General features: G+C 34.2%; 1 protein-coding gene across 4 annotated transcripts in view; it reads left to right on the forward strand.

Moving 5' to 3' along the window:
• Nucleotides 1-17,573, forward strand: part of LOC113416901 (protein furry homolog) — a 102,484-nt gene that overhangs the window by 19,408 nt on the left and 65,503 nt on the right. For all 4 annotated transcript variants that reach the window (XM_087966345.1, XM_087966346.1, XM_087966347.1 and 1 more), the window contains exons 16-25: nt 859-1,041; nt 3,405-3,491; nt 4,394-4,653; nt 5,418-5,607; nt 8,120-8,244; nt 9,635-9,692; nt 10,692-10,783; nt 11,017-11,189; nt 13,567-13,727; nt 14,457-14,567. In XM_087966345.1, coding sequence (XP_087822471.1) covers nt 859-1,041; nt 3,405-3,491; nt 4,394-4,653; nt 5,418-5,607; nt 8,120-8,244; nt 9,635-9,692; nt 10,692-10,783; nt 11,017-11,189; nt 13,567-13,727; nt 14,457-14,567 — 1,440 coding nt within the window. The remainder of the gene's footprint in view (nt 1-858; nt 1,042-3,404; nt 3,492-4,393; nt 4,654-5,417; nt 5,608-8,119; nt 8,245-9,634; nt 9,693-10,691; nt 10,784-11,016; nt 11,190-13,566; nt 13,728-14,456; nt 14,568-17,573) is intronic.

Genomic DNA, 17,573 nt, shown 5'->3' on the forward strand with positions numbered 1-17,573 from the left:
TTTCTAAAAGAATTTAAATAATGTTACCACAAATAAGCTTAAGAGTGGGAAAAACAGAAAAATGTTTTATAAATAGATTATAAGATAGTACCCTCAAATGCCTCAATAAATTGACCTTGGTTTCTTCCAGTTAATTCCTTCTGCAGTTTGTCCCAACCCTGCTTTGTTTAACCAACAAAGAACGGTAACAAGACGAGGTGTTTTCAGAGGAGGTTTCTTACTGAGTCTTTGAATTATTTATTGTTTTTCATATCTGTCCCACTGTGATAAGTTATTCTACATATCCCCAAATTGATTTGATTGGATAGCATCTCTATAACAGCAATTATTTTGCAGAAGAAAAATTAGCCAGATTAGATGAAGTGCATGATTTAGCCATTTGTGCAATTCAAAATTATATTAAAATTTCAGAAAAATGGATGATGGGCTTTGAATATTGGTTTTCCCATGCTATAGACCTGCTTTAAAGATGACTGGCATGGAAATTGAGCTTCTCTTTTTGTCCTAATTGTAATTTTAGATAGTAGCAGGAAGCAATTTTGTAGTTGAGGAAATCCAATTATGACTGAAATCAAATGTCAGACAGTTAATGTTACTTACACATACTGTGCACCACAGGATAAACAAATCAAAATCTTTATTACAGCCATAGACCAGCATAACATAGGGTAATGCTTTTGAAGAATAAGAATGAAAAGTAGTTATTATTTCGGTGAACGGGGAGTCATACAAGTCAATGCCTTTTTGTTTCTATTTCAAATTTTACAGTTCAAATTATATATTTTTCCATATTAGAACAGTCTAAAGACTAAAACCTGAAACATATTTGGATGAGTTAATACATGTTTTATATTGCAGCTGATAGCAAATGGATCCAGTCAAAGGACCCAGACTGAGCGAAGTTCTTATTCAAATGTACTGCATGCAGTTGAAGGTTTTGCACTGGTATTACTCTGCAGTTTCCAAGTTGCCACACGTAAACTGGCAGTTTTGATTCTCAGAGAGGTCCGTGCTTTATTTCATGCACTAGGACAAGCAGAGGTATGGCTTTCTTTCCTGTATCATGACTTTGATTTTCCTCAACAATGAAATTCCGCTGTATCAGCTCAGACTGAATTTTAGTGCAAGTTTACTTAAAAATTAATCCCTACCAAGATCAATAACCAATATATTTTGCTTTTAGGTTCCTCTAGTTTTCACCACAGTTGTAGATGTGAGAGTTAGTGAGTGCCAAATCAGCTATGACAGTGAAAGATATGTGATTTATATTTAGAGTTCTAAAAATATAAATTGTGGCTATAGAAAGTTCAGATTAGGACCTCATGGCAGGGCAAGAAAGTTAGTTATTTCTATGTGCGTAACATTTCTGATTGAGATTAATTTCTTAAAATCTGCTATTTAACCCCAGCAGTGAAAATGTGCAGGTATCATATGTATATCAATTCCATGGGGTATCTGAATATTGCATTTTAAGTTAATTTAATTTTATTCATTTAATTTATGATTAAAGATATTGAATAACACATCAGAGAACATTAAAACACCAAGAAGTTTCCCAAACTAATATTAAAGTATTGAGTATCTGATAAAATGATTATCTGATAATAAAAATAATGGCAATAAATATTACAAATTTTCCAGAAATATCTGTCAGTTAAGAGTAGCTTCTTGCTGAGCTGCAAGAAAATGAGTTAGGAGATGGATTGTTAAGTCAACTTGCTATTGTGAAGAAAAGGCAACATACAGGAGGGGCTGTTTTTGTTTCTTTTTATAAGTTGGAACAGAGTCTGTTTTTGCAGACGTGTTACTAAAGCTACCTTTGAACAGTGAGAATACCAGGCTTTGAAATAAGGAGGCCTTACATGGGAAGGCCTTTTTCAATCTTAATAAAGGACTACACAAGTTTAAAGGTGATTTGCTCACTGCTTGAATTCATCTTTCCTGCTTCTCATTGTCTATTTTATCCAGCTAATATTTTTTTCGAGCCTAGAAATAGCGTAATATTGATTTTTGAACTGAGTTGATTTTGAGGAAGGGGCATTGGTATTGAGATATATTAAGACTAAGTCACCAACTGTCCCTTCCTGATATGAAATGTTGTAAAAATATTTCTTCATATGTTGCAGTTAATATTATAATAACATATGACATCAGGAAAAATAAGGTGGCAATGTGGTCTTAATACAGTAGAACAGTGCTTCTCAACCTTTGCAATTTAAGCTATGGGGACTTCAATCCCTGCTTGCTAGGGAATCATAAGAGTTGAACTCAACCTATTCTAAAGTTGCCAAAGTTGAGAAACATTGGAATAAAGGTTACTAATACCTATTTGTCAACTGTAAAATCATAGAGATTGTATTCCTAGTTTGTAACCCTACATTACAAGAGCCGTGGTTATGCAATGGTTAGAATGCAGTACTGCAGGCTACTTCTGCTGACTGCGAGCTGACTGCAATTCGGCAGTTCGAATCTCACCAGGCTCAAGGTTGACTCAGCCTTCCATCCTTCCGAGGTTGGTAACATGAGGACATAGATCATTGGGGGCAAGAGGCTGATTTTGTAAACCGCTTAGAGAGGGCTGTAAAGCACTGTGAAGCAGTATATTCATCTAAGTGCTATTGCTATTAATTGTTAAAGAAGGCTCAAAATATTCTATTTTCATGCCATTGGGACGTCTGAGAAAAAAGTAATTTACTTTTTCAGACCATTAGTTTATATTGACCAGTCATATAGAATCTGGTAAACAAGGAATGTCACATTGCTATGATTATGGTATTAATTGGTGCCATATATTTATAACTGTTGAAACTGTTGAAAGGGAATATTTTAGCAGATTCGATTAAGACATCATCACATTACATTGAGATTTAGTATGTAATTACTGGGTATGGTATCTCTTTTACTTTTATCACTTGCAGAGACATGAATAAAATTCAACAAACAAGGTAGGGCAGTTTATTTCTTTCCTTCCCAGCATTACTGGAGTAGCTGGAATTTATAAGGAAATGCTTTAGTTTCTGCCAAAGGAATGTTTTCTTAAATATTCTAGCTATTCAATGTAATTCCAAATGCTCTGGGAAAGTAGAGATAAACTTCACCACATTCTTTCTAGAGAATACATGCATAAGTGTAAGTATGTGCTTGCTAAAACTGTAAATAAAGTGATAGTGTTTTGCCCTAAAATAAGTGTTTACTTACCTTTGATAAATTTGATGATTTTAATTAATATAACTTGTGTCATTTTTTTCTGTAAGAGATTACGATTATTCATCTTTTACCTTACAAAACGCTCCCCCCATCGAGTATATGTGGGTGTGGGTGTTTCTACATCAGAGGAAGAGGGAGAGAGGGATTTGTCATTTCTACACATATGCAATTAATTATTGCTTCTTTCATGTGTACAGGATGAAGATAGACCTATGATTGATGTTATGGACCAGCTAAGTTCTTCTATTCTAGAAAGTTTTATTCATGTAGCTGTTTCTGACTCGGTAAGTAATTTCTCATCATTAACAATATATGTGCTAAATAAAGATTGTAGCCTGCTATTATTGTTGTATAGATTTTTCCATTTTTAGCAGAAAATCAAACATCTAATAGCAATTTTAACTACAGGTAGTCCTTGATTTACAATCAGTTGCTTAATGATCATTTTATGACAGATTAAAAAAAACTATTTACAACCAATCCTTGAAGATTACATTTTGAGCTCTTGGCAACTGGCTTGCAATTATGACCAATTGCTTTGGCTCTTAGTCACATGACTATGATGGGACTTTTTGCTGTTTTCTCGTAAAAAAAAAAACCATTGGACATGCTGAATTCACTTAACAGCAATGATGATTTGCTGGTGCCTTGACTTATGGCCACAATTTATGACCAAAATTCAAAGCTCCATTGTGGTTATAAGTCAAGAATTATCTGTGTCAGCCCATTCAGAGACTGCCATAGAACCAGCTCCATTATCTACTAGGTCTACCCCGCTAATTTAATTTACTTCACTTTCCATTGGAACAGACTGTCTGCTTGTTGGATTAATATAAATGCAAAGAACTGGAGTATGTTAACCAAGTAAATGAACTAAGAAACAAATTCCTTAAATGGATTTTGATGAAGACAAACTGTTCTGTATCTGAATGCTGAAGAAACAACTGCAATAAACAGAGAGAAAACATTTGGTTACTTAAATAAGAAATATGTAAATAAATCAGGAATGGAATGCTGAATCAGCAAAATGTAGTGTCAGTTGTGTATGTGTTAGAGAATCCATCCCAGTAGAGAAGAGCCTTGTCATCAGACATGAGGCCTGGATATCTAGCAGAGCTTTGTACTGAAGAAAATATGAAAAGTAGATGATTTTTGGAGATATTGTTCTTTTCATTTCTTTTCACAGACAACATTACCACTAACACATAATGTGGATTTGCAATGGCTGGTTGAATGGAATGCAGTACTTGTTAATAGCCATTATGATGTAAAAAGCCCTTCCCATGTCTGGATATTTGCACAGTCAGTCAAAGATCCTTGGGTTCTCTGCCTTTTCAGTTTTCTTAGGCAAGAGAACTTACCGAAGCATTGTCCTACAGCTCTTAGCTATGCGTGGCCTTATGCGTTTACAAGGCTACAGCTAGTGATGCCTTTGGTTGATCCAAAGTAAGTTTTGTTAATGTTACCTATTAATATTACCTGTTTTTAAACTTAGGTTTATTTGTTTATTTTTGAACCACCTCAGAGAAGTTACTTTGTTAGATATGTTTGATTAATTTTTAAAAAATATATCTAACAGTTCAATGATATATGAAAATTATATATTTGTAAACAATAATTATATTTAAGGCTTCCACATAGTATATTTAAAATATTTCAGCTGGACTTCAAGTAATTTTTTAAAAATATTCTTTGTCACCCCTGGTCTGTAAATCTCTTGGTTTTACCTGTGGGTGAATTTTGTTATTAGCATGTCATAGATCGAATTACAAATTCAAAATTAACAATTAAAAAAAAACATATTGAAGAATGTTCTGTAGCTGTACCCATTATTAGGTACATTGGAAAGTGTTTTTTATAGATCAGGTTTATACAAAATGCTAAGCCAAATTATTTGTTTTTTGTTATGCTTAGTGTGATATGACTCACTCAGTAAAGTGTGGCTCAATGATTTGAGGCTAGTTACTGAGTTAGACAATTGGTTTATCTTGTTTACTATTAACCTGCTGTTACTCTCTAAGATGTCAGAATGAAATATCTAGTTTGCTATTGATTCAATCTCAAATGAATTTCATTTTGTAACTGGGTTGAACTCAAAGTCTTAATTTCCTTCTCTTTTTCCTCATCTTATTGGTATTGTAAAAACTATAGAACAAAATTATATTTAATATTTGAATTTGAAAAATGTTTATTTTAAACCATATTTCTAGTAGTCCTATGAATGCAAAGAAAACAAGTACACCCAGTACTGGGGATCATTTTGTAACTTTGTGGAGAAACTATCTGATTCTCTGCTTTGGAGTAGCTAAACCCAGCATTATGAGTCCTGGACATTTGCGTGTTTCTACACCAGAGATCATGGCTACTACACCTGATGGTACCATTAGTTATGATAATAAGGTAATAACATATTTCAGTAAAATAATTTATAATGTGACTAAAATGTTTATAGTTATACAGTTTTGCACAATGTCCTCAAACTGTTCTTTAATATAATGTGCTATTTTCTGTAGATTTTAAAGAGATGTTGCAGTATATGCAGAAAGCAAACTTGTACCTACTAATCTGTTGTTAGGATATAATTTTGAAAATTTTGGAAAAGAGGAATTGAAGAAGACAATTACAGTTATCTTGCCACTTGGAGTTAGCAATATTGGCCTCAGCAGGACATAGTTTTATTTTTATTTTATTAAATTTAGAAAACCATCCATCTCCCAAATGATGTCTGGACAAGATCACTCATTAGAGTATATTAAATATTTTGTGGCTCAACAAACAGCCTGACCCCATGTTTAGGAGCAAAGTTGGGTTTTCATAGATTTGGGGAATCCTTGTAGGATGGAAATCAAAAGTCACTTCTGTCATCCAGTTTTTATTATTTCTTTCTTCAAAATAAATAGCCCCAAATTGTGCTTTTCTTACACTATGGAGGTATAGATATCATAAAAAGTATATTGATTGGTCTTCATCTCATTATTAATGGGTAAGATTCAGGTAACCATGTTAGTATTTCCTTTTTGAGTGATAATTATTTTGCTACTACCTTCATGGTATCAGCAAAAACTGACATAACATTTTAAAATATTATTAGTTTTGTATTGTAGCTAGAAGCTCACTATTCCAATAGCATTACCAACTAAATTGTACTAATATGGACATATTTTTTTATACTGGTAGCACATTCACAAAGATAAACATAGAGGGTTTCTCATGTTCATTTCTCTTGTTTCTGCTCTGAAATGTTTGAGTAGTGCTATAAGAAAGAGTGTAACGGATCTGAAAGGACTCCTCCAGAAAAGTTAACCTATTGTCTGCAGTCTCACAATTGTCTCCCAGCAGCAAGGCACTGTTAATACTACGATCCTTTTCAAGCATCTTCAGATGCTTGAAAAGGATCATAGTATTAGTTCATAATTATTTCCTTGGCCAATATATTGTTTTTATCTAATTAGTTTTGGTATTCTATGTTTTAGTCCATTGTTACCAGCTCAGGATTGGGGCAAGGTATAAAACTTTGAAAACAAACAAATAATGAATGGGCTGATCTTTCCCTCTGTTTTGACCTAGTGCTTTGTAAGCCATTTTGTTGGCAGAAGGGAAGTATACAAATATAATTCCATTTACTTTTAGGATTACATTTGCCGCCAATTACATTTTTGTCTCTGAAATGCACCAGCCTCAGATGCTTGACCTTTAGGTAAAAGACATGCTTTCTTTTCAGAGTTAGCATTTGAGGTCAAGTGAAAGACAATGAAAGAGATAAATCTCTGATAAGCTTTTCTGAAATAACGAGTGAGGTTTTGGAATGTCTCTATTGTTATATTGGGGTAAAAAACTTTACATGTCCCCAACTGTGCAGGCCTTTCTGTTAGAGGCTCTTGTTTTGCCACCACACAATGGTTATTCTCCCTTTCTTCAGCAGATAATAAAGAATGTAGTGGCAAGGTGTAGAGCAGGGGTCCCCAACCACCGGTCCGCGGACCGGTACCGGTCTGCGGAACAAGTCCTACCGGGCCGCTGGTTGCTGGGCGCCGCCATCTTTTTTTGATGAAAAAGTGCTTCCGGTGAGCTTTTCTGGGTAGAAAGCCATTTCTACCCGGAAAAGCTCACCGAAGCGCTGGTGCCGCCATCTTTTTGATGAAAAAGTGCTTCCGGTGAGGTCACCGGAAGCACTTTTTCATCAAGATGGGCCCAATCGATGGTGGCGCCCAGCTGATGCCGGTACCGGGCCGCGGCATAAAAAAGGTTGGGGATCACTGGTGTAGAGAGGACTCAGAAATATATTTTATTTATTTTATTTGGTTTGTCAATTGCTTACAAGATAATAGGTATAAGTAAAAACATAGTTATGAATACATGGATATATATAAGAAAAATAAAAAAAATAAAAGAAACAACAATTTTCTGTATTGGGGATTTTTAAACAGAGTTATAATTAAGAGATTAAAGCAAAAGCATTCATAGTCTTGAAGAAAATAAAACTGAGTCCTCTATATTCAGGAAAAATGTCCAAACTCCATAGATCAGGTGTGAAGATAAGTTACCAAAATCTCATTTTCAACTGAGAATGACCCTATTCTAAAACTATATTACCAAGCTCCACATACCATTCAGAAATGTCTTTCCAATGTCATTCTTGTAAAGATACAGTGATATTAAGCAGGAGTAAATCAGTTTGTTTATGTTAAAGAGAAAAGTACATGTTACAGTTCTGTTTAAACATTGCTTTAATAAACGTGCCATTTATATTGCTTATTTTATTTTCTTGGCTATTTTGAACATAATCCTCCCTTGCAAAATGTGCCTTTTAAAAATTCATTAGCAACAGTTATAACTATGCATGCTTTGTTAGCCGTAATTTTTAATATTTTTAATGACCATACCCATTAAAATTATTTTCATTTTATTTTAGGCTATAGGAACTCCATCTGTTGGTGTGTTATTAAAACAGCTAGTACCTTTGATGAGACTTGAAAGCATAGAAATTACTGAATCACTTGTACTAGGCTTTGGAAGAACTAATGCTCTTGTTTTCAGGTATTTGTATGGCATGAGTTGATCACAGTCCAAATTTGTTTAGTATTAAATGGAATAAAATGTACTATTATTGGAACACTGAATTAAATAGAAGACAGCTTTAAACCATCTTGAGAATAAAATTAGATAATAACCATCTTGATAATAAAATTTGAAGCATTAATGCATAAGGCATTTTATTTATCAGATTATCGGGCGTATAACACGCACTTTTTTCCCTGAAAATAGGGGGCAAATGATGTGCGTGTTATACGCCGATATAATGTTAAGAAGCCAGCGGAGGCCGGGCGGTGCGAGCAGAGGGCAAGCGGAGGCCGGGCGGTGCGAGCGGAGGGCAAGCGGAGGCCGGGCGGTGCGAGCGGAGGCCGGGCGGTGCGAGCAGAGGGCAAGCGGAGGCCGGGCGGTGCGAGCGGAGGCCGGGCGGTGCGAGCGGAGGGCAAGCGGAGGCCGGGCGGTGCGGCGGAGGCTGGGCGGTGCGAGCGGAGGGCAAGCGGAGGCCGGGCGGTGCTTCAAAGTTTTTATTTAGAAATTTAAATTTTTTTTCCTGAAATTTCCTCTTAAAATGAAGATGCGTGTTATACGCCTGTGCGTGTTATACGCACCGATAAATACGGTATTAAATAATCCATAATATGCAGAACACTAAAAAGTAAAATTGTTTTATTGCATGGTAATTATAATTAATATTTGCGGTTGAGAGTTCAATCCTAAGTAGTGGCAGTTGTTTCTCTCTTAGAGTGCAAAGAAAAAATATCTGCTGCCAACTCCATGTAGGCATCAGGAAGGGCATCCAGCCAGTAAACGCTCAGCTCCATACAGTCACCCAGACTGTACCCTGAATTAAGGGACTACAGAGTTGTAAAAAAAAATCTAATATTTCCATTATTTTTTCTTTTTTCTTTCTTTTCTGCACTCTTTCTTTTTAGTTTCTATTATTCTTTACCTTAGTTGCAACTGTAAACTTAATAAAACTTTAATAAATTTACTATTAAAAAGATATGTCAGAAGCCTAGGCCACAGGGTCAGATTCCTCAATGACATTGTTTAACTGGAGTTTGTTGTCCTCATCTATTAGATAAGTTTCAAGTTTCACCTCTACAGTTGCTCTTCTAGGAGATCTGTATAGAAACTCCACTCTCCATCTAAAGCAGAGTATTCCTGTTTTTAAGATCTTAATCATTTTGATGTGCCTTCAATATGTATACATCATCACAAGGTTATTGATCTGGTTTTTGTGGAAACATTCAAGAATTCACCATCTCTTTTCACAATACACCCCAAAAATAACCATACAGTAGGAGAAGGTGCATATACTCTCATATATATTATAACTGCAGTCTACTTAATTTATAAAGAACTTTATTTGAAAAATACTTTGTTTTTAATTTAGGGAATTAGTGGAAGAACTTCACCCTCTAATGAAGGAAGCATTAGAGAGAAGACCAGAGGTTGGTAACAAAATTAAGCTATAAATATTTAACAAATGGTAAATAGGATTGAAACTAATTAATAAATTATTTTGGACAAAAATATTAAATAAATTTATTTTTTAAAATAAAAATTCCTTTGTAAGGCATTTGAAAATTATGTGGGTGGTAATCAATAAAAAACAAAACACTTGCAACATAAAGCATTTAATTTGTCACAATGAAAGTTGCTACAAAGGAAAAAAACACCAATATCTATGAAAAATATTATTGATTTGGAAGTTAGTAGTGATCAGATACTGTTGGAAGATCTGTTGTTTCTTCGGGATTTCTCATTTTCAATTATTTGACAACAGAAATTATGTGTGAAGACATGCAGTGATTGGAATGCCCACATCTCTCTCCTCTTGTCCCTTTATCCCTCTTCCTTAAAACTGTACAAACCAACTCTTTATAGAGTTTAGCTATAGCACTGTGTGTGGCAACATAGAAGTCAGAAAGAGAAAGGGAAGGATACTGAAAAAGCAGGCAAACCTTGGCAGATACAGTGGGATAGAATTAACCACACTGAGCAGCAGCTGCTATAGGATACCTGAGAAAACATTGACTAGGCCTTTTGAATGGCTTAGCTGTTGGCAAATAATTCACATGCTGGCATCTAAAAACAGCTCAAAGGCTGATCACAGCCCATTGATAGGCATCAGTAGCCTTCTAGGAGCAACCACATAGGTCATTAACAGTTTCTACATTAGTGATCACTCTGCTGGATCATAATTAATGCTTTATTTCCTCTTGTGTAAATCTATACAGATATGTTTAGTAGCCAGCAAGTTGGTTTTTATAGGAGCTCCCCCAAATGGTGTGCCACTGCCAGTTCTCTGGAGAACCATCTTTAGTGTTAAAAAGTTCGGACCATTTTAAAATTGCTGGATAGCTTTAAAACTCAGCTAGGTTTTATTTTTAAGACCAACACGCAGAGAGTAGATGTAACTAATATTGCCCTATTTTTCTGCAATACAGAATAAGAAACGTCGTGAGCGCAGAGATCTCTTACGATTACAGCTGTTGCGAATTTTTGAATTACTTGCTGATGCTGGTGTGATAAGTGATAGGTAGGATATACTGCTTTTCAAATAGAAGAAAACCCTGTGATGGGTTACTTGTCTGATCACAGTCATTTCTTGAATCTCTGTTAAAATAGTTTTTTCCTATGTAGTTGGTATATAATTTCCTTTTTAATTCTTGTAACAGTTTTGACCGTTATACTGTAAATTCTAGTCTGTCATGCACATTTGTGGTTTCCTCTGGATGATTCCTTAATCCATACTGTTTTCCTTTCTTACAGTACAAATGGTGCCTTGGAACGAGATACCCTAGCACTGGGAGCTTTGTTCTTAGAATACGTTGACCTGACTCGCATGTTGTTGGAAGCTGAAAATGATAAAGAAGTTGAGATTCTCAAGGACATGAGAGCCCATTTCAGTGCAATGCTTGCTAACTTGATTCAATGTGTGCCAGGTATGGTAATGCAATAATTATATCAAGTACAGAATTATTAAGATGAAAAAAACCATGGGGATGCTACAATGGTTGTAATCAGTAGTGGGATTCACATTTGTTTTACTACCGGTTCTGTAGGCATGGCTTGGTGGGCGTGGCAGGGGAAGGATACTATAAAATCTCCAGTCAGAGGTGGTATTTGCTGGTTCTTCAAACTGCTCAAAATTTCCGCTACTGATTCTCCAGAACTGGTCAGAACCTGACTACCACCTCTGGTTATAATTCAAAAACAGTCATAAGTCAGGTTTTTCAGTACCATTTTAAGTTTGAACAGTCATGAACTGTTGTAAGTCAAGAACTACCTGTAGTTGGTGGGGAGAGGGGAAAGAAGGCACTAAGTAGAAGTATAATTTATATGAATTTTAATCGTACAATTTCTAGAGTTGTAAGCATGTAAGAAATTATGATAAAAGTAATTGCTTTCAAATTGTTTATGGCACAAATTCCATGAATGATGTCTGATGTAAGAAATGTTATCCTGAGTTCCTTATTTATCAACAATATAGTTTGTGAGTTGGTCACTGTGTAATTATCACTGTCAGTATTATGTTCAGTTCATTTCTATTTGATTTCCAGTGACAGCCCATCCCCTGTGTGCATCTATATTGTGTTAACATTGAAATAAATGTTTTAATTATTTAATATCAATCTATTCTTTGTATCCTATCTTTCCTCTGGGAACAGAATGCACATAGAGATGCAAAACACAACCATATGAAGTTGGTTGGGCTGAGACAAAGTAACCAGCCCCGAATCACCAGTGAATAAAGTGTCAAATTGGGACTATATAATGTGTGGATTTTCCATATTGAAGTCCAATTTCTGAACTGAGTTGACAGGAGTCCATAAAAACACGTGCTATATTAAGCACATACTTTTAAAGTGTCATAATGCTTTCTATGAAATGGATGAGGAAAAAGTGCAAGAAATAAATATGAAGTAATTAACAAAGAAAAGGTGGACCACATACAATCCTATGAAACATGCCTTATCTATCATTATTTGTTGTATCTCTCATCCTAATACTGTGGACATATAAGGATTATGGATTTAGTACTTATATGAACTAGGTTGAACACTGTTATAAGTCATATTGATGACTTATTCCTATTCCTATTGATTTCTAATTTGCATAGGAAATTTCAAATACAGGGTTCCTTTGATTGTACAGTATTTTTGTAGTCGAAACTCATTAATGATTGTGGTTATTGTAGAAACAGCCAAGGAACTATTAGTTTTCATCTGCAGAAAACTAGCATCCATAAAGTAGAGTGACCATTAATTTTCCTTATAGCAGAAACTTTATTTAAGGTTATGTATGTAGAAAGATTTCTTAGAAGGTTGAGTATATTTCATTTCTTAAATCAGCCTGCAGGTCTGTAGGTTAATCGGGGCATCTGAAAACTTCTGTTTTCTCTGAAAATTTCCATTAGATCAGTCTTCTGTTTTAAAAGCATTAAATGCATCTGTGCCAAATGCTCAATGAATGGAATTTTCTTAGTACTAACAAAGGATTTTCTGTTTTCATTCATTACAAAATTATATATATATGTACATATAAAATGGGAAAGGATGGGAACAAGCAAGAGAGATTAAAAGAGCATTTGGCTTTTTTAATTTAGCATAGTATTTAGAATTTCCATAGCTCTATTGTAAAACCGAACATTAAGGGATTTGGATAACTTAGTAAACATATAAGAGTATATCTTTTCACTCTGTTTGGCATCTCCATGTAGCATTTCAGTTTGGGATGAAGGATCTACCTGCATAATGTATAGTGTGCATTGGTCCCATCCATACTCTTGTGTGCATCTGAAAATTGAAGAGTATTTGTGATATAAATACAGACATTCATGATATTTAGAATTTTAAAACTCTAGAGATTCAAAACTCTTCAGAGGCATTATCTGAATTATCTCAAATTTTGCCAGACTGTGGTCTCTTGAAATGATAAATGAATTTGTGTGACTGCCCCATGCATAAAACAAATTTAATTGTTTAATTGTTTATTTTATTGATGTTAGTGTCAAGCTGGTCCAAAAGGGATAGTCATGTAATTTTCTTTATTGAGAGTCTGAGAAATCCATCTTTGTTTCTCTCACGACTCCACATTCTTTGTATTGTGTATATTTAGTTACCTAAAACTAAATTACTTTTTTACATGAGATAATCTTAAAATCAAGGCTCTTTCCTTTCCAATAAATGTACACTTGACAAATATTATTAATGTGTTTTAGGAATTTCCTTAGCTATACAGTTTTGCATCAGATTTATGTTTGAATTTTGATTAATTAATCAATACAGATAATATTGTTTTGTTTTTTTATTCACTCAGTTCATCATAGGAGATTTCTTTTTCCTCAGCAAAGCTTGAGGCACCACCTCTTCATCCTGTTTAGTCAATGGGCTGGACCTTTCAGTATCATGTTTACACCTCTGGATCGATATAGTGATAGAAATCATCAGATTACAAGATACCAGTATTGTGCTTTAAAGGTGCATCGTGTTTCATTCCATTGCATATAAATCTTTATCAGATTAAATTATTTTAAATTTAGAAATGAACAGTGGTAAGACAAGTTAAATTTTAAAGAATTTCCCCAAAATAACAGATTATTTGGTGCATTTTTGTGGTCTTATTTTTAATCTTGTATGCATCATTTGAAAAATGATTAGAAAATATTTTAAATATTTCAATTAACGTTAACTTGGAAATACAAAATTGACCGTATTAATTCATACTTAATTGGCTCAGGAGGAAGAGTGATAATAAGAGCAGAGAATATGAAAAAGTGTTACCGGGAGTATTAAATTAAACCCAGAACTACCTAATCATTCAAGAATTACATTAACTTCCTGCCACAAGACATTTAACTCAATGTAATCCAATCGTCCACTATACAGTCATCTTTCCTTACTGGTAGTTTTGGCAGCATGCAAGCATACTAACTGGTTTAGAAAATACAATTTGGGGAACACATAATATCTACATGCTTTGCCCAGGAAGTACTTGGTATCTCAGGAAGCTTGTGTCAGTAAAGGAATGGCATCACTATACATTCGCAGGAAAGCAATGATTGGGCCATTGTAGCATTTGGAAATATGTTTTCTAAGTCTACCTGTTTAATCTTCATTACTACATGTTTGATTTGTTGCCTTTCATTTAGAATTTGAAACTGATAACCTTTCAGTAAACAGGACCATATCCTCTTTTTTTTTAAATAGGCCATGTCAGCAGTGCTGTGCTGTGGCCCTGTGTTTGACAATGTGGGCCTTTCCCCTGATGGCTATCTTTATAAATGGCTTGATAATATTCTAGCTTGCCAAGATTTAAGGGTAAGTAACTCAGCAATGATCCTCACTTTTAAATGTATTAAATTTTATTTGTATTGCACATGGTCTATTCTACGCATGAAATTCGTTGTGATTCAAGTGGAATTTGTTTAGTATTTGTACTGTGGTGCAAATGGTGTAATTTGTGTTTTATCAGAGGGCCATATTCTGTGAACTATGTTAAGGGACAAGGTATGATAAGTCAAGAACTAAACTAATTTGAGAGAAGCAGACGTCCTGAACTCATGTTGTGTACCTTTCTTATAGCAGTTCAAAATCATCTGTCATCATTCCATTACTGCAATAATGAAATCATCTGTTTCCTTTTCAAGATACATAACTTGGTGTGAGTTATTAATCTGAATTACTGTTTTGAAAAACTCCAAGCATTTTAGTGGTTTACAGATCAACAAGATCAGCATGATATCAATTTGTGTGCATTTTTGTTTGAAGTCTTTCCACCCTACCTACCCCGGTTGTAGGCACTCTGAGAGGCAAATGGATAAGGACTATCTTACTGAAAAGCTTCTTGTGAATCATATCAATTGCATGGGTTGGTATTCAGAGGACGGTTAAAAGTGGCAGTAGTCTTAAGAAATATAGGTTGTCATTCACTTATGACTGTTCATTTAATGATTGATGAAAGTTATGATGGCCTCAGAAAGTGTGGTTTACAGCCCTTGGGTGGCAAACAAATTTAATAAATTAATCTCACAGTCACATGACTAAGATGAATGATGTTTTTTGCCAGGTTTTTTGTTTTTTGCTAGTTTTCGGCAAAAAACCTCTTATTCTGAAAAATGGGTTTAGATTTACCACCACATGATTAGCTTAACAATCACTTTAAAATCAGGTCAGGTCACATGGGAGCCTTGATTTACAATTATTTTTATTTTTAAGAACATCTGAATAGAAAGATTTGCATCAAGGGAAATTATCTTAGGAAATAGTGTTACTACATTTAAAATATTTTGTATAGTGCCATATTTCTCCAGTTCAAAAAACAGAGTAATGTAAGATTAGAAAATATGTATAAAAAAGGACATGCTAAAACTGTATATAAAAAGCAAATAACAGTTCATTAGGAATTAGTACCAAATGAAAGAGACCAAAAAAAAAGAGATATCTATGGAGATTCTCAGTTATCCAGGTCATAGTTGTCCCAATGTTGTTTTTTTCAAGAGGTAACTGGACTTTCTGGTTTTTCTTTGAAGATATTTCACTTCTCATCCAAGAAGCTTCTTCAGCTCTGATTGGATGGTGGGGAATGAAAGGATTTATATTCCTTGCAGACAGCTGGTCATTTGCATTTTTTTAGCAAGTTGTTAAGGCCATCTGGAGATTTATCTGTCTCATCAGGGTCACCTGAGTGGTGAAAATGGGTGTGGAGCTTTCTTGGAACTGTTGAAAGGTCTGTATTGTAGACTGGAGATACATGATGTCATATCCCTCCCTCTGAGGGATGCTTCCAATCCTACCATCCAGTCAGAGCTGAAGAAGCTTCTTGGATGAGAAGCGAAATGTCGTCAAAGAAAAACCAGAAAATCCAGTTGCCTCTTGAAGAAAGCAACTTTGGGACATAAAAAAGTTATTTTATTCATTTATTTATTTCCGCCTTTATAATTTTTACAAATAACTGAAGGCAGTGAACATATCCAACATATCTTTTTATCCTTTTTCCCCCACAACAACACTGGAGTGAGTTGGCTGAGAGTGACTGTCCCAGCTTGCTTTCATGGCTACGGTGGGACTAAAACCAAATGTTCTTTCCAAATAAGTAATAGGGACTAAGTGAGTAGATAGGTGGGCAGGTAAATGGATGGATGCATGGGGGGGGGGGGGTTTCTAATCACAATAGATTTATAAAATATTTTAGAGCATGAACAAAATGTTTATAGAAAATTGCCACTTCTTAATATAATGTGTACTGTGAACCACAGGGACTGCCAATAATTTCTGACCTGAAAAAATATTTTTGCCTTAATCTTCACAAAATAGTTCAGTGAATTAAAAAAAAAAAAAGATTAGAAAATTCATGGGAAGCAAAGAGGCAATCCATTACCATTTTGGATATTGAAATTAATAAGGATCCCTTTCTTGCAAAGGCTATTATACAAAATTGCTTTAAAATGTCCCAAATTAAATTTATGTATATAAGAATACCAGGAGGGTAAGGAACCTTATACAGCAGTAACTATAGGTAACGTTGTTGTTGCTGTTGTTGCTTGTGTAAGGCTCCAAAAACCAAGAAAGACACATTGTGATTCTTCCAAGCAGATTTCTTTATTGTTCCTCAGCTATGGACAGAATCTTGCCAAACTAAAGCAAACTAAACCCTCATAAAGCATATACTGCAGGAACTATGAAGGAGGTGTTGTCTTTAGCCTCTTTCTTTCAGACAATCTAAACTCAGTTGTCATTTACTCCTCTGGAAAGTACTCTTTCCTGGGAATTCAGACTATATTCCGTCACAGTTAGCCCATTGAGATAGGCCAGGTCAAGAAACAGACTCCAGAAGAAATACCGGTATTTTTTTTTTTTTTTTTTTTTTTTAAATAATTTAATTTTTTTTTTTTTTTTTTATTATTTTTTTTAAATTTTTTTTTTTATAATATTTTTTTTTTTATTAAATTTTTTTTTTTTTATAAAATAATTAATTATTTTAATTTTTTTTTTATTTTATTTAATTTTTTTTTTTTTTTTTTTTTTTTTTTTTTTTTTTTTTTTTTTTTTTTTTTTTTTTTTTTTATTTAATAAATAAATTTTTTAAAATGATAGTATTTTAACAAAACGATATTAAACAAGAACATGCTTAGCATTGTGAGCGTTCAAATTTTGATAACAAATAATGCAGGTGCCACAAAATGGTCAAGGAGACTTCGTGTGTTGCTTCTGAGTCACCTAATCTTGCCTCTTAATGTCATGTTTATCAGCACCCTTGTTTGGCAAGCACACAAAACAGAATATTGATCTCAATGAGCTTTTGTCAGTTGTTGAGATATAAAACAT

Source organism: Notechis scutatus, chromosome 5 (genome assembly GCF_049901735.1).
Source record: "Notechis scutatus isolate UNSWTSFEM ecotype Mainland chromosome 5, rNotScu1.2, whole genome shotgun sequence".
In the NCBI taxonomy this organism is placed as follows: Eukaryota; Metazoa; Chordata; class Lepidosauria; order Squamata; family Elapidae; genus Notechis; species Notechis scutatus.